This window comes from Rhododendron vialii, chromosome 4a (genome assembly GCF_030253575.1).
Source record: "Rhododendron vialii isolate Sample 1 chromosome 4a, ASM3025357v1".
Taxonomy (NCBI): domain Eukaryota; kingdom Viridiplantae; phylum Streptophyta; class Magnoliopsida; order Ericales; family Ericaceae; genus Rhododendron; species Rhododendron vialii.
In genome coordinates this window covers 296,760-318,779 of record NC_080560.1, presented here as the reverse complement: position 1 = coordinate 318,779, position 22,020 = coordinate 296,760, and the positions used below count along the sequence as shown (strand labels likewise).

Sequence of the window (22,020 nt, the reverse complement as noted above, 5' to 3'; positions counted from 1 at the left end):
CATTCCTTTTACATTCTTCACATTTTCATTTGAACGTTTTTCTTACTGCCAATTGGGTGAATGATGGCTAACACAGGTCTACCTACTTACCATGTCTCATCTGTTGAATATGCTTCAGATTTTCTTCACTTTTAGTTTGTGCAGGTGCAGCTAGGAGCTGACTGTTACTTGTGACCGGACAACATGTAGTAATATTCCTTGGTTCTTTTATTGACTAATAATATTCCGAAAATTAGTGACTAATCCTAATGCTATAATCAGCCAAAATTTGAAATAAAAATCTATATTATAAAATAGAGCGGTCTTTTGTCTACTCATACAAATATGAGCACCTTTCCAGCCGTCGGATCATACTTTCTATTAACTTTGTAGCCATCAGATCGAATGAATATAAAATGTCGACTCATACAAACAAAGCACCCTCTACAACCGTTCGATCATACTTCCTATTAACTTTGTACCCATCGGATCGAATGAATATTTCCTAATATAAAATTAGTGACTAATTATGGTAATCTATAACTAATGATATTCCGGAAAGGCATGATTGTATAATCCTAATGCTAATTGTATAATCAGCAAATTTTCAGGAAAGGCATGATTGTTTAATCAGTCAAAATTGTATAATCATAATCCTAATGCTATAATCCGGAAATTAAATCAATCATGTCTTTTTTTTTATTAACTAATCATAATCCTAATCTCAACTCTTTCTTTTATTGACTAATAATATTCTGGAAATTAGTGACTAATCCTAATGCTATAATCAGCCAAAATTTGAAATAAAAATCTATATTATAAAACAGAGCGGTCTTCCACCAAAATTGTGCAAAAATACACTTGCAAGGGAGCGGCGTTAACAAAAAATAGAGTGGCAAAAAATCATTTCCCTTTAAATTTTATTACTACCTAAATACGAGTAAGTTTTAATTTAAATTTTATTGACCAAATAAATTCCATAATTGATTCCATGATTTGGGCATCTAGATTATAAAAAGAGTACGTAATAAGGAAATTTTGATATGATCATCTATAATACAATTCATGACCGTGTGGGAACCACATAAATTCACTCCATAAATTTTAATCATTAATTTTTTCCTACATACACGAATTTTTGGTAATGATGGTTTTACATTCCACATTTTAATCCCCATGACTTGCAGGATTTCCAAACTGAAAACGAAAGCATTCCGTGATTTTTGGTGATTACGATTCGGTGATTTCCCCAAGCATTCTGTGATTAGGATTTCATGATTTTTGGTAAACGATTTTTTGGTAATTAGGAAGAGCTTATTAATTACTGTGATTACCTTATTACCGAAAAGGAATCCTTTGTTTCCGTGATTACCTTTTCACCTTGAAAAAAAATTGGAAGAGCTTATAAAGAAAACTCTTTACTAACAAATCTCCAAAAATTAAAAGATCTCCTTTATGCATTAAGTTGTTTACACTTTCTATGGTTTTTCCTTTGTTTATAGAGTTACAAATAATTTTCTTTTTATTTTCTTTTTATTTTCTTTTTGCAGATTCATAGGAGTGATGGCATGTAATACGAAATTTTCAAGTGAATTTTTCTGCAAATACTCCGATTTGTAGGAGGGACGGTGTTGTAAGTATTACCAATATTCCAATTCTTATATTTTTTTTGAAGTTTAATTTGTAAGTATTAATTTTGTTCCCTTTTTATCGACGTATATCTTCGTCTCCATATTACTTATCCTCCTCCTATCCCTTTTGTTTCAAACATTTCTCCCCATCCTTTCAATCGATGAATGGTTCGTGGCTATAGATTGATGCTGTGAAAGGGTCAGCGGTAAACCTTAGAAACTGAAACTGTACGTAGTCCACTAAGTTCAGGGTATGGATTATTTCAATTCCTAACATTTTATTTTTTCCTTAATGCAAGTCATTTAACTTATGGGTTTACCGATAAATCATGGTATAGGATATTCCATTAGAATGTAACTTATGGGTTTACCATGTTTCAAGGTCATCATCTTCCCTTTCTCCATGTTTTCTGTAACACTTTTTTTTTCCTTACTGTAGAGGAGGTTTCATCAAGTGAGAATGTAAGCAAGCTCTGGTTTCATTGGGCCAAGAAAAAAAAAGTAAGCTCCGGTAGCGAAATTGCTTTAATTTTCTGTTCGATATGCATTTTTCGCCCATAATTGGTAGGATCTTATCTCAATAATAGAACATTCTTTTTACTTTGGAAAAAGTTTTGGGATATATGTGAAGTAGGCAACCCCTTTGTATCATGGAAAAAACTTAAAAAGTACTCATTGATTATTTGGGTTATCAAATATATTGTAGTACATGCTTTTGATGCTGATGAAGATTGCTCTTTTCTCATTTTTTTGACAGGTAGGGTATTCCTAAGAGAGTTTGATTCAAAGTAATAAGCAAAAAGCCCTATGTGTCAGTTTTGTTTGCTTGGGTTTATTAGTAGCAAAAATCCTATTTGTTTGGTTTGATGTGTACAATTTGATGGGCCCGGCAGATTAGAGACTACCGACGAGTGATAGTTTGAGTTTGTTTCCAACATAGTTTTAATGTCATTGTCATTTGTGTTCTAACTCAAAGTTTGTAGCATTTTTTTTTGTTTTTATCATCTACTATTAATTGTTGTAAGAGTTGGCAACTACATAGATATTTAAACAAATTTTTGCCTGGTCAGAATTGTTTTACCATAGTTTTATGGTTTTGAATGGTGGCTCATGAAGCTTCTTTAGATTTTTATCAATTGCTCAAGAACCTCTCAAAGCACCAAAAGATCTACTTGGTCATTACCAAGTATAAATAGTTTTTTTTTTTTTAACCTTTATGAAACTTATTGTCAAGGAGGACTAGGGAGGAATGAGGTTGAATTTGTTGGATTGGACAAGTGCGTATGATGGTTCCCCTTTATTGAACAGGTCGGCCTATTTTGATAAGGCACATGCAATTAATTAGCCAAAATGAATTAATACATTTACGTTTGCTTTTGGTACATGCATGCACAAGGCTTTCAAAGACTGGGGATGAAGTGAAGCTATAAAAAAAAATGCTCTGGGTGTCCTCCTGGAAGCTTTCATTGGGAATGAAGATGAAGATGATTTTTATATACCAGTAGGTTTGATTGTTTTATTCTTATTACTCCTCTTTGTTTCATTAGTTGTTGGGCGAATGCTAAAAGTGTGGTGGTACCATGCTCCCTTGATTGAATGTTATGGTTGGGTTATTTGGGTTAATGAAAATACATACATTTGGTATACATTTGCATTTATACATTTTTTTTATCTCCACATGGATCTTTTTGTCTTCTATTTATATGATCAATGTGTGCTTCTTCACATGGATCTTTTTGTTTCTGAGGGTGGTGGCCACCACCCTCAAACTAATATTATTGATAGGGTGATAAACAATTGAACTTTGTGATGATGTGGGATTCTATTTTATTTGAAATTTGAATGCTTCCACATTGAGTTAAATGGAGATCTATAAACTCACCTTCCATTTCTATATGTCATACTAGCTCAATTAATTTTATTATAGCTCCACGCTGCACATGGTGTTTGATTACTGAAGGTTGTTTTCATCACGTGAAATTCATGGTTATTATGCGGTAGCTCCGAAAAGACTTCTAGCAAATGTGAAATCGGGAAGTTCAGAATAGTGGCAAACTCGCTGTTACATTGTGTCATGCCTTTAGGCACGGGTTCATTCAGGCTTGGGGGGAAATGGGGCGCAAAACAATACTTTATTTCAGAAATGATGTGGCGTTCTATAAATGCTTAGGTTATTATTTTTTGCGTAGTTGGATTCGTTGGGTAAGAGTTGGTATATTGCACGCACGGTACAAGATTTCGTGTTGATGTGGCGTCGTGCTTTAGATAGCGTTTATTTGTGTATGCACGGATTGTTGTGTAGTTCGAATTTTGCTAATGGGGTCTTGGCCTTCAAAAGGTCAGAGGGACAAAACTGAATAATTTGTTGAATACCAAATTCGAGCCGTGCCTGAAGGCACGGGCATGCACTAGTGCTACATACATTACCTCATTCCACTGCACCATCTACTACATTTTTTGTGAGATCTACTCTGGGTCCCACAAAAATATGCAAAAAAATATCCATAAATTTTGAAATAATATTTTTTATAGGGCCCAATAAAAAATCAGTTCCAACGAATGTAGGGAAGTATTTTTTCTAGATTCGTAGCAGCGAAACTGTTCAACTGTGCAGTTTCGTCCCTATGAATTCAGAAATAATACTTACCGATATCTATTAGAGTTGATTTTTTACAAGGCCCCATAAAATAATATTATAAAACTTATGAGCATTTTTTTGTATTATTTGTGGGACTCGAAGTGAGCCCCACAAAAGATATAGTGGCTAGTGTAGTGGAATGAGGTAGTGTGCGTAGCATCTCTTAAAAAAAACCGTACTCACAATGGCAAATTTAAGATAAGTCCAAATCATGATTCTACTCCGTTCGTCCATTTATTAAAATCTAGTATTTAATTTCATGTTATTTCTTTAATAAGTATTCATTTTGTAAAGTTAGTGGAGAAAAATATGTACTTTTTTCATTTTGTTCCTAAAAATAGATTCTTCCATATTACTCTATCCGTCCCGATTTGTTTATCTCCTATTTGACTTATACATGTCTCAAATTGCCTGTTCAATTTCAAAAAGCTCAAATAATGTAGATTTTCAAATCAAAAGATTAGATTTGATTTCCTTAATAAGTTGGAAATCCGAGACTGAACAAACAAATCGGTACGGATGGAGTATAAAATAGAGCGATTTCCATTAAAAATGTCTAAGTATATAAATGAGAGCAACCTCTACAACCGTTAGATCACTTTCTGTTAACTTTGTAGCCATCAGATTATCCATTTTTTAAAAGATACAGAGAATATTCTTTTAGTAAATTCATACCTTTCTATCCTCACTTTTTAGGCAATCTACACAGTTCTTTAAATAAAATGATAACTAACGCTTTGTGATGATTACAATTATCGCGCAGAGCAGTTGGATATAACGGATAATTTATTTAAGCTGAGATAATGTTACATTCTTATGTGCCTTTAGATAAAAGGAAGGTAAAAATTTATGTGAAAAGTATAATGATAATGCATCCTTAATAAGTTTAGTTTGAATTACGAAACTAAACACTTAAAAAATGAACGGAGAAAGTACAATTTTACAAGCACCATGAACCTATTGAACTTCTTCCAATAATGATGACCCCATTGCCATTAGCTAATCAATTTCCCGACTTCTTAAACAACTTTAAAAAGTAGTAAAAGTTTGTAGAACTTATTATAGTTAAACATAGATAGTGGTGAAGTATGACGGGACATTACTCGCGACAGACATGATGAATACCATATCTGCATTTTACACACATGCACGAAAAAAATACGAAGATACATTACGCCTTATTATGGGGAGGAGGGAGTAGGCTAGGCTTCTTTCGGGCCGGTCCTGCCTAGGTGGGTAATGATCCATTAAGTCCTACCTATTAATTCCAAAAAAAGTTTGTGGCCCAACAAGTCCTGTACATTAATTTCCTTTCAAAAACACCCTCCAGGCGCATTAAATGCGCAACTTGTCGCGCACAATAATTCTCTCCCTCTAGGCGCATTAAGGACCCGATTGGATGCCGTATGTGTTTTGGGTGTATTATTTATGAAGGGGTGATAAGATAGTAAGCGGTATTTAGTTAAGAAGAGATGACCCACATTGATGCGATATTTATAGAGGGTGTATTAAAAAGGAGACAGTTTGGATGATGTATTAGCGAAGGGTGATAAAATAATACTTGGTTTAGATGGAGGATAAATTGAGTGTATAAAAAAGGGTGTATGGTGTAAAAAGCTGTCAAATGACTCTTTTGCTCTTGCACAGTATTACAATAGATAATTCATTAGATTAAATATATTATTACAAAATCCAATAAAATTAAGTACTTTATAACAATTAAGCAATAATAATTTAGTTTACTAATAATTTAATTATTTTAATAATTTAAAAAATAAATACATTTTGTGTTTTTAAATTGTTTTATTATCTATTTTATTTATTGAATATTTAGTTTTGTACACAACAAAATAGGGGTAAAAAAAGACAAATAAAAAGGGTCAGATTTTAGTTTTGTACAAAAAAAATACAAATTAAAATAGGAGTACAATACTAAACCTACCGACCACCCTCCCCCCCTCTCTCTCAGTGACTACAAAACCCACCCACTTTCCCCATGGACGATCGACAAATTTCGAACGAGCAGATCCACACTGACAACGGGCAAATTTCGAATGGCAACGGTACTTCTCTCTCTCTACTGTAAATGATAACTCCGGTCATAATTTTTTTGCTCTCTCTATTTTCCATTTTTTCCGTTCTATGCATGCACGAAGAGGAGATGAAGAGGGGGGATTAGGGAGGGCAGAAATGGCAATATTTCACCTGTATTGCTCCGGATTAGTTATGGCTATCTCTGGAGGTAGCCATAAATTAGTACCCTCTGGCCTGTGTTAATGAAGAATGAGAGAAATGAATACAGGAGCCCTTAATCTTGCCAAACGGTGGAGTAAGAAACCAATACACCCGGATTGCGAAATACACTCGATGGATACAACATCCAATCGGGCCCTAAGTGTGCAATTTGTCACGCACTAGTTTTCCCCCCCGGTAAATCACATGCATTCAAAGTAATTCCAAGCGCATTAAAATGTCCCACACTCTCTCTCATGCATTTTAATACTAAAACTTAAGAATGTTGATTTTGTCATTCTTTTTTTTGTTAACGCTACTTTCTTGCAAGTATATTTTTGTACATAACCCCTAGGGCATCCTGTGAAAGTGCCTAAACCTCGGGGTTCCCTATAAAAATGCCTAAACTCCTAGGATACCCTATGAAAGTGCCTAAACCGCTAAAATCCTATAATAGGAAAGTGCACCCTAAAACTCTTATGAAAAGTGCCTAAACTTAAACCTTATGGCTCTATGAAAGCGCCTAAATCTAAGCCCTAGGGTATCTTAAAACCTAAAATCTTGAGGTACCCTAAAACCCTAAAATCTTAGGGTACCCAAGGGTATTAGGGAACCCATTAGGATACCACAAAACCCTAGCATACCCAAAAATCCTAGGGTTACACTTTCATTAATGGTAAATGTATTTTTATAAAAGTAGACCTAGTGGTAATTAATTATTACATCTCTCCTTAATGAAAATTAAGTGTCACTTTTCTGTATTTAGAGGTAAAAATCTCTTTTGAATTTTATGTTTTGAAATAAGAGAGAGAGAGAGGACGTCACTAAGAAAGAAATTGAGAGCCAGCCAGCTGGATATGCACATGTGCACGCAAGACGGCAAGAAGGGGCACAGCTCGTGTTTGGGTGCGTGTGCAGGGATGTGCGCGCAATCAGGATAATAATCATAATATGGTAAAAATACATTCCGAGGACCTACACAGCATTTGTCCTTGGAGAATAAGGCTCTCTCAAGCCATAAACTCAAAAAGAGGGACCGGCTGGACGCTATCTAAAAAGGGAGCCTTGTTGATAAGGACACACTACAGGTTTCAACGTGCAATTAGTCCACCTAAACTTTTCATAGTGGTTCCAGTCCTTATATGGACACGCGTTCCAAAAATATCCAGTTTGTGAGATACCAACACTATTTAACTTTTCATAGTGGTTCCAGTCCTTATCTTTTGTTGTAAAATACAACCATAAAATATTTTCGATGAGATAACATTATCTCTTTATTCAGTTTGTGAGATACCAACACTATTTAGCTAAGATACTGTTATCTCTTGCTTTATTTTTGTCGATACACTATATTTTTGGCAAAAAGAGTTATCTCTTACTTTATTTGTGAATTGAATTGGCTGAGATATTATTATCTCATCTGTTTTAACAAGAAAAAATAACAGATAACATGTTAAATATTGTGTAATGAAGTATTTGCATGTGTTTACATTATGATATTACTATCTCTTGCTTTATCCCTTGTTGTAAAATACAATCAGAAAATGTTTTTGATGAGATAACATTATTTCTCTATTAAGTTTATGAGATACCAACACTATTTATCTGAGATACTGTTATCTCTTGTTTCATTTTTGCTGATACACTATATTTCTGGCAGATAGAGTTATCTCTTAGTTTATTTGTGAATTGAATTGACTGAAATACTATTATCTCATCTGTTTTAACAAGAAAAATGACAGAAAACATGTTAAATATTGTGAAATGGAGTTTTCGAATGTGTTTACATTGTGATATTACTATCTCTTACTTTATCCCTAAGTTTATTTGTGAATTGAATTGGTTGAGATACTATTATCTCATCCGTTTTAACAGTATCTCAACCAATACATTTCAGCCAGTAAATTTCACAAAAATTAAAAGAGATAACGCTATCTCAAGAGGAATAACAACTGGAAGAGGAAGAAGAAGAAGAAGAAGAAGAAGAAAATGAGGAGGAAGAAGACGTAAAAGAGGTGAAGGAAAAGGATGTTAAACCAAAACATTTGCAGTACAGGTAACTACTTGGTGTGCCATATACAAATTGTAGCACCACATTTGTATTCTTTTTCAAGCTCGTTAATGCGAAAAAAATGATTTGATTTATCTAGAATTGCATGAACAAACCATTTACATTCATCTGCCTTAAAAGCACACTCACTGTCATTCTTGATTGGTCATTCTTCAAATACTTGAACCTAAATCCAACTTCAATTGCATACTTACACAAAGATAACATAAAATCCTTAACACCACCCCTAAATTCTTGACCAACGTGACTAATCAAATATGTCCAATCAGCAAAAAGTCTTTTGTCTCATGATGAGGACAAAACTTTTCAAGAGGATCCTCAACAATTTCAGAATGTGAACTACTAGTTACTCCACCATTTCCATTGCTACGACTACTTTCACCGATAATCACAAACAGAATACAATAACCTCATTGATACCAAACCATTCCACTTGTTAGAAATACTTCCAATAAGATCCTCAAATTGATAACCTTCTGTCTCCTTAACAACAAGACTATAGGATCCATATTTGCACAATAGAAGAATCCATTTCAACTTCAAAAACCAGTTCAGTCTGCAAACAGATAACATTATATCAGAATAAACAAATCAGATACACATATCTCAAAAAAGTAGTCTATCTATGAGAACAAAATAATAGATAATATTATCTCAACAAAAACAGTCTCAGTATCTACCAGAACAAAGAAATAGATATAATGCTATCTCAGCAAATAAACAAAAATAGAAAGAGATAACAGTATCTCAGAAAATACAGTTCACTGTGATACACATATCTCAGCAACGATAATTTCTGTATCTACCAGAATAAATCAATAGATAATGTTATCTCAACAAAAAACAATCTCAGTATCTACCAGAATAGAGCAATAGATAACGCTATCTCAGCAAATAAACTCTATAAACACAAAATAGAAGAACACAGCAAAAATCAAAATAAATACTGAGATAGAGAAGAACACAGCGACAGAGAAACATCAGCACAGAGATCACGAACAGAAAACACTCTGAAGACAAAAGATCGTGATCCTGATCTGCAGAGATCGTCACAAAGGGAAACGAGATAGTGATCGCAATACAGAATCGAATTTATGAGAGTGATCGTGATTTAGAACTAAGCTGTGATCGCAGGAAGAGAGAGAGAGAACTGAGCTGTAATTGCGGGAAGAGAGATAAACAGAGAGAGAGAGAGAGAGAGAGAGAGAGAGAGAGAGAGAGAGGCGCACCAGAAACGAGCTCGAGCTCATAATTGTGCTGCTCGAGATCCAGAAATGGTGCCCTATCCAGTAATGACGCGTTGGGTTGAAAGCAGCAGGGAACAAAATTAAAAAATAACACATTATATATACACACCAGTCAGGGCATTTTGGTCTAGAAACGGACTGTAGACCTAATAAATATTACAGTAATGGACCTTCACCACTATTACACATTGGGCTGGACTAAACACCCAAAAACACCTTCAAAACGGACTCTAGCCCAATTTACCGATCTAAAAAATATTCTAGATCTCTGTCGAAGCCCAGCCCAAATGTTGTTTGGGTTCTGAAATGTTTGTCAAACCCGGACTGGTGTTCCAATATTTTAGGGAAAATGATGTCAATGACGTGTTTTGATAATTACTATTTATTAAAAATATTTTATTTATTAATAAATGTTCTCAATATGCCCTTAACTGATATTAATTATCAAAACATATTTTGAGCCTGGGCCGTCATTTTTTCAATATTTTATTGCCCAAGTTGCACCCATAAATAAGGCTGACCCAGTTTGAGGGGGAGGGAGAGAGAGACAATAGTACGGACTACGGAGAGAGAGAGGGAGAGAGAATGGAGTCGCCGTTCAAGGAAGACATACTAAAGGGGAAAGTAGCACTGTTGACAGGAGGTGGTTCAGGAATTGGGTTCGAGATCTCCCAGCAGTTTGGGAAGCATGGTGCCTCTGTCGCCATCATGGGCCGACGCAAGCAAGTCCTTGACTCTGCCGTCTCCGCTCTTCGTTCCTTCTCTATTCCTGTAATTTTTTCCCCATTTCTTTCTTCCCCATATTTCCTTCCTTTTTTTTTGTGTTTTTTTTTTGCAATCGCGTTTATTTTTCTCATATCGAATTCTTGGCACCCTATACTTGTTTTGTTAATTCTGTTTCCACGAGATCGATTTCTTGTTTATCGCTCCTGAACCACATACAAACTGACATGGGCTATAGCACAGGTGGATTTAAGAAAAACAAAAAATTCCTATGTAAAATTTTGGGAAAATGACGGCCAAGGACATGTTTGATAATTAATACCCACCGAGGATATTTTCAGTATCAACAAATGTTCTCAGCATGTCCTTGGCGGATATTAATTATCAAAACACGTTCTGGGCCGTAATGTTTCCAAAATTTTAGCTTCATACATTTTAGCCCACTTTTATTTTCTTTTTGATACGTAGCCCAACTTATCTTATATGATTGATAATAAATTCTATCCACCGTCTGTGTAAAACCTCACTTTTTCTCGTCCTACCGAGCGTTTATTGTTGTAATCTGAACCGTTCATATTTTAAGACCCGTAATCTAGTATATCTATGCAAAAAATTAGCTTGATCGGAAGTCGATAGATATATCAAAATTTGAATTTTGGTTTATAAAATGGACAATTTGATTCTGTCAATAATTATAAAGATAAACTGTCCATTTTGCAAAACAAAATTCAATTTTTGATACTCCTATCGATGTCTGATCAAGTTCATTTTTTGTGTGGATACATTGCTATGTGGGGTTTACAAGATGAACGGTTCAGATTAACTATTAACACACTGTAGGATCGAAAAAAGCGGTGGTAGAAAACCCTACTTTTCCCCGGCGGTGGAAAGAATTTATTCTCTATATTATTATCTTTATTATTGAAAGAGAACTTGTTGAAGATATCGACCAAGATTCGATAATAAATAATTTATACTCTCTAATACAATGTAGGACAGAACTTCAGTAGGGTAGAACTTCAATAGTGTACGTTTTTTGTATTTTTCTTTTGTTTATATTGAACATTTACCTATTTTTGTACAAGTTTGCTAGACATTAATTATAATTCTTATATATATATATATATATATATATATATATATATATATTTATTTATTTATTTATGTGTTTATTAAATTTTTTTTTGGTAAAGTGAGATTTTATTACCAAAAAGGAAACAAGAAACACAAAAACTTAGGGGCATACCCCCATAAAAAACAAACAGTCCATCAAGAACTGGAGACAAAAAACAGAAACAAATACAAAGAACCAGGCCTAACTACTTCTAGCTACAAAATTTTCTCAGAGATGTTCCAAGCTCTACACAAAGCTCTATTCACAGAGCTACGGCCACAGTTCCTCCAAGAGAACACCCTATCCCGCACGTCCTTGACAATCTGCTCATAAACGAGACACGGAATGTATTGCTTGTTACTAAAAATAAAGTCATTCCTGGCCTTCCACACGTAATACACTGTACCAGCCAGTGCTAACTTATAGAGAGCAGAAGAGAATCCTTTCTTCTTGAGATGTTGAACAGCCCAAGTAATTTCATGCTCCCACTCCCCTGGACTTCTGGACATGCCAAACAAAAGGAGGATTTTGCCCCAAATACAAGCTGAGAACAAACAGTGAAAGAAGAGATGCTCATGGGACTCATGCACATTATGGCAAAAAACGCACTGAGGGTCCACTCTCATCCCCCAAGAAAGGAGCCTATCCTTTGTAGATAGCCTACCCCAGCAAACAAGCCACATGATAAAACCCCACCTTGGAATACCTTGCTTGAGCCAAACAACATGAGCCCATGGAACTTTAGGAAGAGGGTTCCTTAGGGCTTCCCAAGCAGTTTTAACTGAGAAGATACCATTAGGTGTAGGTACCCATGTCACAGAGTCTTCCACAGCTGTATAAGGCCTAAGAGTTGAAGGTGTACTCCTTATAATTTGCATGATTGCCCTATTCCTCTGCCTGGGCCAGTGCCAATCCCCATTTTGAATAATAGATGAGACTTTTGCTAGGAGGGAGCTACCAACATTGCGAACTATATTTTCACCAAAAAGATTGTAAAGAGGGCCTACAGCATGCCAATGATCCAACCAAAGAAAAGTAGTGTTCCCATTACCAATCACATACTTAATTAGGGGCTGTGCTTCCTCTCTGAGTTTAAAAAGCTTTCGGATGGTCCAAGAAGAATCATGAGGCAACCTCGTCTGCCAAAGACACTTTCTCTTTATAATGTATACATGCACCCATTTGACCCATAAAGAGTCAGATTTTTTACTTAAAGCCCACAAATGTCTGATCATGGTAGCTTTATTCCATACTGTGAGAGGTTTGAAACCCAGACCACCTTCATCTTTTGGAGTACACACCCACTCCCATTTAATTTTTGCCCCAGTCTGCCTAAGTTGGACCCCTGTCCACAAAAAAGCTCTGAGAAGACTTTCAATTTCCTTAAGCAGCTTCTTGGGGAGGATAAAGATAGAGCACCAGAACACTTGCATACTCCATAAAACTGAGCTAATAAGTTGAGAGCGACCCCCAAATGATAACAGCTTAGTGGTCCAACTATTAATCCTTTGTATGATTTTGTCTTTAAGTTGCATACAATCAGAGTAAGAAAGTCTAGAAGTGATGAGAGGGACCCCTAAGTACCTGACTGGAAGACAGCTGTGAGGAATAGGAAGGATTGCTGCCAAGACCTCTTTAAGATCATTGCTTACACTAGAATAAAAAACAGCACTTTTTTGGAGGTTAGGACTGAGGCCAGAGAAAGAGTGGAACTCATCCAAAGCATCTTTGACAATGGTAAGAGACCCCTGATCAGCTCCAGAAAGAACAAACAAATCATCTGCAAATGATAAGTGGTGAATCTGCAGTTCTTTGCACTTGGGGTGGTAGATAAAAGAGGGGGTAGTAGCTTTAGAATGGAGAATAGAATAGAATCCTTCCATAACTATTAGAAAACGATATGGTGAGATTGGATCCCCTTGTCTCAAACCTCTTTCACCTTTAAAAAACCCTTCAAGATTCCCATTGAGAGACACAGAAAACCAGGCAGTTGAAACACAATACATGACCCATTGAATAAACTGAGTTGGGAACTGCATAGCAACCATCATTTCAGACAAGAACCCCCATGATGCAGAATCATAGGCTTTCATGAGATCAATTTTGATGGCACACCGTGGGGGCCCCTCATCTCTATGGTAATTCCTGACTAATTCTTGCATAAGCAATATGTTATCAGCTATAGATCGTCCTTTGAGAAAAGCAGATTGACCATGATTAATAATAAGAGGCAGAATACCTTGCATCCTTTTTGCCAGAACTTTTGTAATGCATTTGTAAAGGACATTACAACATGCAATAGGCCTATACTCTTTCATGCTAATAGGAGCAGCAACCTTGGGAACCAGAGTTAAAACTGTGGCATTCCACCCTTTAGGCATCCCTCCAGTAACAAAAAAGGACTGAACAGCAAGAACCACATCTGGACCAACCACAGCCCAGTTTTTCTGAAAAAAAGCAGCATTATATCCATCTGGACCAGGAGCTTTATCACCTCCAATAGAAAACATGGCACTCTTAATTTCCTCAACAGAAGCAAGGCTAGTAAGGGCATCATGGTATTCCATAGGGACTTTGGCCACATCAAGTTCATTCAGCACATCTGTAGCTTCAATACGATTAGGAAATCTGGTACCTAACAGACGCATATAAAAAGAAACAACTTCCTGTTTGACATCCTCTGGGTCGTCTAACCTTACCCCATTACCATCATGAATGGATAAGATTTTATTACGTAATCTATTGGCAGCCATCTTCTTGTGAAAATACTGAGTGTTGTTATCCCCTAACTTCAACCAATGAACCCTTGATTTTTGTTTCTTAAAAGCTTCCTCAGCAGCACTAAGGGTACGATAAGCAAGCATGGCCTCATTCTCTTGAGCAACCAAATCTGTAGTTACATTACCCAAAGCAGCTTCCACCTGAATACTAGTTAACTTGGCCTTTGCATCAGCCACTTGAGCACTAATTTGACTGTAGCAAGTAGAGTTAAGCTTCTTGAGCAAACCCTTCAAAAAACTAAGTTTGAAAAACAGTCTTGTCATAGGATGAGATCCTTTATCCTGCCTCCAAGCTTCCTGAACCAAGTTTGAAAACTGGGGGTGGAACATCCAGAAGTTAAAGAACTTAAAAGATTTTTTTTTACGCTTGTAAGGGAGAATAGACACCAGAAGAGGGCAGTGGTCTGAAAGACCTGGAGCTGTAAATATAGCCTCAGACTCAGTGAAAACATCCTGCCAAACATGGTTAACCATAGCCCTATCAATCCTGCTTTTTGTATGACCCATGCCTCCACTCTTATTAGACCAAGAAAACCAAAACCCTTTGACTGAGAGGTCATCAATCTCAATATCTTCAATACAGGAGTTAAAATAATCTGCAGCTATGTAATCAAAATGATCAATACAACTCCTCTCATTCAACCTTCGAACAGCATTAAAATCTCCCAATAAAAGCCAAGGTTCAGTTCCCAGAGAATCATGAAGCCCTCTCAGCTCATTCCACAAAACAGTCCTCTCACTAGCATGATTTAAACCATAAACTAGAGTGACAATGAAAGAATGTAAGGAATTGACATGTTGGAGTCTACAAGTAATATGCTGTTCACTAGTGGAAATTAAATCTCCCTTGACTAAAGAAGAATTCCAAGTAAAAATAGCCCTGGCAACTAATCCAGAGCCTATATTATGAATATACTCCCAATTTGCAGGAAGACAATTTTGTAAAGTAACAAGAAGGTTTTGAGACCTGACCTTCGTTTCCACTATCCCACATAAGGACAATCGATTATCAAGAATAAATTTTCTAACCTCCAATTGTTTGGAAGGATCATTCAAGCCCCTGATATTCCATGCACCAATTTTGATCATCGCTTCTTATTTGGTTTTTTAGGCTTCTTCCTAACCCCAGGGGGTGCAAGACCCTCATCCAAGTCCTCAGCAACCAGGCCAAAACCCTGAGCTACCTGTCCTGTACCCAACTTTTTATCCGAACTTTCTCCATCAATAAGAGAAACTAGTTGAGGAGGAACCACAGATAGGCCCTTAACTGCAGTAGAAATAGGAACGAATTGAGAAGAGGGATCATTATTAGAGCACACAAGAGTCTCAGAAGTCTGATCACCATGTTGAATTATCACTGGCTCAGAAGAAGCACTGATCACATTCACCACCTCAATAGGTTCCACAAAACCTAAATTAACATCAGAGGTGAGATCAAAGTTTTCCAAAGCAGCAAATCTGTTACTTGGGCTCCCAAGCTGCCCACCATTCTGAAGAAGCACCTTAGGCCCTGAGTTAGGGCAGCCCACAGTAGCCACAACCTTCCCCTTGCGTGGCATCCAAACCTGCTGAGGAACCTGAGGGGGAGCCTGATAAGTGACTTCAGGCTGAGCATTCTTGGGACATCCAATCCCATTATGACCAAAAATCTTACAATCCAAGCACTGAAGAGGCTTCCAAGGATATTTTGCTTTAATTTCAACTTCCTTCCCATTATCAAGACGAAGCCAAAAAGAAGATGGAAGGAAGGCACCAACCTCTATTTCAACACATACCCTGGCATAACTAAGTCTTTTGCACTTTTCAGTCATTGAATCTGCATATAGAGGCCTCCCAATAGCGCTTGCAACATAGCTAAGACCAGGAGCAGTCCAGTATTCAAGGGGAATATTATAGAACTGGACCCAGATAGGAATCCTATTCAATTGATCCTTAACTAGACACATCTGAGGTTCCCACTTCTTCAGAATCATCAAACGACCACCAATATGCCAAGGACCAGAATCCAGGATACGCTTATATGCATCATCATTGTTAAACAAGAAAAAATAGAAGCCATCCTCATTGGAAAGGACATCAGTGACCCCAAATTTCTCCCAAATTTTGCAAACAATGGATTTAACAGTCATATAATTGTCTTTTCTATCTAGGAAATAGCCCACAAGACTAGACTGCCATTTTTTCGCACCAAGCTCCCCAATTGCAGGGGGAGGGGTTACAATAAGCTTCCCACCTTCCTCAGAAGGAGGAAAGAACTGAAGTTCCAAAACCCCATCCGTATTACCCTCATTAACCAGCAAATTCTTCCAATGACGAAATAGAAATAGGATCTGGAGATTTACCTTCAAGTATCACGTGAGAGGAAACAGAAGCCCTAGGCCCACTGTGAACCGCACCCGGCTCTGCTGCCCCAATTGAATCCTTAGGGTTAGGGCTACCACGCCCACCAGAGCCCAAAGGCGGAAAATCGACGACCGAAACAGGCGACTGGACTGCCATGGAAGGAGGAGAAGAGCTCACGTAGAGGAAACGAGAAAAGAAAACTAATACTTCTTAGAAAGTGCTACAACACACATCTCCATTGTTTATTAAATTTTGATTAGGCCAGGCAGATATATTCCTCGTTCCGGCCTTGGCTCCTGTAATAGTAGCTTCTACTTACCCTCCTATACTGGAGTACTAATTTTAGCATGACATAATATTGTTTACAGGCGGTTGGGTTTGAGGGGGATGTTCGCAAACAGGACGATGCAAGAAGGGTTGTGGAATCAACTGTTAAGCACTTTGGCAGGCTCGACATTCTTGTTAATGCTGCGGCAGGCAATTTTCTTGTGGCGTCTGAAGATTTGTCCCCTAATGGGTTTCGAACAGGTTCTGTTTCTATTAAGGTTCCCATGTGAGTTTAGCATATGCCCATTTGCGTCCCAAAGAGAATTGTTCATATCCAATCACGCCTCATTCATAATCAGCCTTAACTTCTACTGTGTTTCTTTTTTGTTCTCCTGGCATTCCTGTTTCACTGGAATATCTAGGGGGAAACACTGAGCCATTTTTCTGTTTTCCTGCCAAGAAAGGATAAAAGCTAAAGGAGGAGATTAGTGTGTGATTTGTCTTGAGAGTCTTGAGAAAGAGGGAGAGAGGAAGGGTGGGTTCTTCAATAGGAGACAGCTAATTAATCTCTTCAGGGAAGTTAAATAAAAGAAAAAAAGAAAAAGAAAAAAGAAACAGCTTTATGCGAAACTGCTTCACCTTTCAAAACTCTGGTCTCCGTTTTCTGAACCTGAAATACTTTTTACCTTTGTTCGTGTGTAATAACTTTCTGCAGTTATGGATATTGATTCTGTTGGCACATTCACAATGTGCCACGAAGCACTTGAATATCTTAAGCAAGGAGGACCAGGAAGGGGCTCATCTAGTGGTGGAACCATTCTGAATATCAGTGCTACTTTGCATTACACTGCAGCTTGGTATCAAATCCATGTCTCTGCGGCAAAGGTTTGTAATGTGTTTTGGTTGCTTTTAGAATATTTTGACGTCTATACATTTGTTATGTGCGTATGGGTGTGTCTGTGTGTGTTCCTTATAATTTTTCCCTCACATTCAGGCAGCCGTTGATGCCATAACAAGAAACTTGGCACTGGAGTGGGGTACTGATTATGATATCAGAGTCAATGGAATTGCACCTGGCCCCATAGGTGATACTGCTGGCATGAGTAAACTTGCTCCAGAGGAGATAAATAGCAACGCAAAAGACCGCATGCCTCTTTATAAACTTGGGGAGAAGTGGGATATTGCGATGGCTGCTGTCTACCTTGTATCTGATGCTGGTTGGTACACTTATGCTTGCCATAATTACCGAATACAACTCTTCTATGTTTGAACGTAGGACCATACTTTGGGGGGCTGAATTAACCTTGAACCTTTTGAATCCTTTTGTCCCGTTGCTGAACCTAGATAGAATGACGTGGAGGCTCATGTACCTGCAAATCGGAGGAGGGGGGGGGGGGGGGGGGGTGTTCCTCCGGGAAGAAGCTCCGACGAACAAGTTAGGAAGTGGAGGAGAAAGATGAAGTTTAGTCAGAAAGTATGTTAGGAGAGAGAAGAGAGTAGTAGTGAATGTAGTGAATGTTTTAGACCCTTGCCCAAGAAGGGGTACTCTTCTATTTATAGGCAAAGGTGTAGAGTGTTGAACAAGTCCGCAGTGCCTTGCACGCGCGTTGCTACGCTCAGGTGACGCAGTATGTCAGAGGCATTTAATGAACGCCGCCCTTCGAGGATTGCAGAGCCAGATTAGTCAATGTCAGAGGTGTCACATCGGGCAGAGACATCAAATCGGTTATCAGAGAGGGCACCACGCCTATCAACAGAAGCTTCCAGAATGTTCCTCAACAACCACGTTTGAGCGCCATATCCCGAGTGGAGTTATCTCCGAATGACTTCTATCCAACCGAGCGTAAGCTGAGTCCACAAAAGACCCACCGAGCGAGAGCATTTCTCCGAGCGATGGAAAGACTTGCCAAGCGAAGTAAGAGCCCAAACGTTTGGATGAACAATTGAGGCTCGGCAAGGTTCCCAGGGCCCGTCTTTCGTTCGGAAAACATATAGTGTGACGTGTCAGGATGCGACCCGACTTACAGAAAAACTGAGACAACTGAACGATGGGTTCTTAGTGTCACCCCTTCAAACTCTTTGAACCTTCGGATATTTCGGCCCACTACACATACTAATAGGGAACATTAAATTCTATACTCAAATTACTTTCCTATGCAACATTTTTTTGATAAGTTACTTTCACATGCAACAGTTCAACTTTCTTTTTGGTGGTTGTCTTAGAATTCATACTTCATGATTATTAGGCCATAGTTTAATGGTGAAGTTTCTTAAGCTACAGCTGAATCGAATGGTAGAAACTCCATTCCTTCCTTGCAACATCCTTCAGATGCAGCTATCTGTAACCACTCTATCATCATGCATTGCAGCTTGTTTTTTTATCTTTGCGATTGTGTAACATTTTCTTTCGGCTGTCTTGCTTCTGGTAATGAAGAATAATAGTCATTTCCTGTTTAGGTAATTTAGGAAAAATATTTTTTGCTGGGCATGAACACAACTTCGCAGATGCAGCATATCCATTGCTGCTCAACTCCTTAGCCTTTTCCGAGCATTACTCAGAATTTTTGTTGAATGTTTTCTTCATTTCATCATTCATAGAATAACAATGGGGTGAATAAAGGCACTATTTCATTTAGTTGGAGCATATTGTATTTCTGAATGTACAGTTTCTCCAGATAAGGTTGAAGCAACTTCGGAGGATGTAAATATTAAAGCCAGTGCCTTTTCTTTTTAATGGTGGACATAAAGATGTGTTACTGTTGCTATTTTGCAGCTTTCCTTTTTATTCTATATACAACTTTGGTAAACAAGCTTTAAAGTTTGCAAGTGGTGAGTGGAGTGGAGTGCAGTTGGTGCCGCCCTTATACTTCCATGAACATGAGCAGGGTTTGATTCCCGTAAGCACCCATTCCCCTTCCCAAGGGAAAAAAAAAAGCTTTAAAGATTTGAAACATCAGTGAGATTGCTGTGCCATTTTTGCCGTGATCAGTATAAGCTTGCTTTGTGGTGAAATGTCATGTTTGTGCATGCAGTATAGTGAGTGCCTTGAATCCATTTTTAGGCTCGGAAATCAATTATGCTGAGCAATTATCCAACAATGAGTTTGTTCTATGTGTTGATGCCAGCCTGCACTCCTTCCTTCTAGCAACCTAGCTTATGCACTGCATATTTTTGCTGTTTGGATCACCATATGGTATATAAGATGCTAATATAAAGTATCCAGGAATTTTTTTGATCTCTCTCTCTCTTAATGCTTTGAAAGGTTAAGTTCTACACATCTCTTCCACTATTGCAGAGGAAGCAATGAGGTATTATTATGAATGCCCATAAAAGTGATTGGTCCCGAGTCCTGACTAAACTAATCCCTCCACTTTCCTTTTCTTCTGCCTTGTCATTAGGATATTATATTGTTGCATCTTGTTTTTCTTTTTATCGTACTGATTCTTATGTAAAACTATTGTCAGGCAAGTACATTAATGGAACTACCATTCCTGTGGACGGAGGACTTTGGCTGAGTCGGCCTCGTCATCTACAAAAAGAGGCAGTGAAGCAACTTTCACGTGCTGTGGAAAGGAGATCAAGAGATGCTCCTGTCGGGCTTCCCACCAGCAAATTGTAACCTAGCCTGGAGTGAGCTAGACTGGCGAGGTCTCCCAAAATGAGAAGAGTGTTATACTCAGCTCACTGAGCCTAGTTCTATTATTCTCAGGAGAGAAACTTTAGTTGGTCCTGGATAAATATCCAGGGGGAATTAGTTACCTTTCGGATGAGTGAATTTGTTGTTATTATCCAGGGGAAATTAGTTACCTTTTGGATGATTGAATTTGCTATTTAAATCCATTAAAGCTACAGTTTAGCCCCCCTTCCAATAGGTTGATGGTGAAATAATTTGCAATTTTTAGTGGAACTATGGTATATAGTATATACCTTTGTATCCATAGCTATTGATGTATGAGCTACGGGAAATGTGTTTCTTAGTTTTCTGGGTCCTGAGCTAGCCTTTCTTCGCATACAGCATTCCATCGCTACATGTGCACAATTCTGTTGGCAGACTTCGTCTCTGGATAAGGAGATGCACGCAATCAATTTTTGGTTGAATCCATAGTAAAGAAAGAACTGACATTTCACTAATGTAATTAGATTATTTTCAATCAGCAGATCCATATACATTGTGAAACTTTTAGCATAACTGACGTTAACCGCTCTGGTGCTCATTTGCCAATCAACTTCCAGCTGCAGGCATTGTATCTGGTTGTGAACATTCATGCTTCTAATCCCAGGTGTGCGTCCCTTGACACTCACAATTTTCTGTTTGTTCTACATATGGTCTTGTGCTCCCATCCAAAAAATAAAATCTGGTTATGAGCAGTCTGGATCTTTTTCCATCATTGATAACTACTCTAGCATAGCCGAGGGTAACAGATGTGCGAATTAAACCATCGTGAGCTTTAGCTTTAGTTTTAGCAGGGAAGAACACCAAAAGGAGCTTTAGCATCTGTGCAGTGGAGCAGGATATACATCTAGCAGTTGATAATTCAAACGGTTCTTGGTAAGCAAACTGTCCCTCCTGAAAGAGTAAGGCGGCGGCTGCAGCAGCAACAATAGTTTAAGTGGTGGTGTTACCAAGGGCTGGAGGTGATAGAGATAATGGTGGTGGTGTGGCAGTGGAGAGGTCGGGGGGTAACATTAGTCACTTTCATTTAAAGGGACACGTAAGTGATTTCAAACTAACTTAATTTACTCAATTACCATAACCAATTTTGAATGTTGAACTGTGTTATCAAATCAACACTACCATATTTTCATGCTAACATCTCCCAGCTCTATTTTTTTGAACGGCAACATCTCCCTGCTCTCAATTCCCTTTGGTGTTTTCTTGTTTTCTAGGCTTAATTATTTGGGCTTGTCCCTTGTAATCTAGGCTTCTAGGCCCCTTAGGTGTTTTGGGCTGTGTCACTCATGATTTAACTTAATTGTTGGGCTTGTCCAATGTAT

General features: G+C 37.7%; 1 protein-coding gene across 1 annotated transcript; it reads left to right on the top strand.

The window, feature by feature from the left end:
• The first annotated feature begins 10,286 nt into the window (after nt 1–10,286).
• LOC131321831 (peroxisomal 2,4-dienoyl-CoA reductase [(3E)-enoyl-CoA-producing]) lies at nt 10,287–21,002 on the top strand. The gene is made up of 5 exons (XM_058352784.1): nt 10,287–10,569; nt 17,127–17,286; nt 17,741–17,910; nt 18,020–18,242; nt 20,490–21,002. The coding sequence occupies exons 1-5, from the start codon at nt 10,384–10,386 to the stop codon at nt 20,642–20,644; spliced, it is 894 nt and encodes a 297-aa protein (XP_058208767.1). The 5' UTR covers nt 10,287–10,383; the 3' UTR covers nt 20,645–21,002.
• The last annotated feature ends 1,018 nt before the right edge of the window (nt 21,003–22,020 follow it).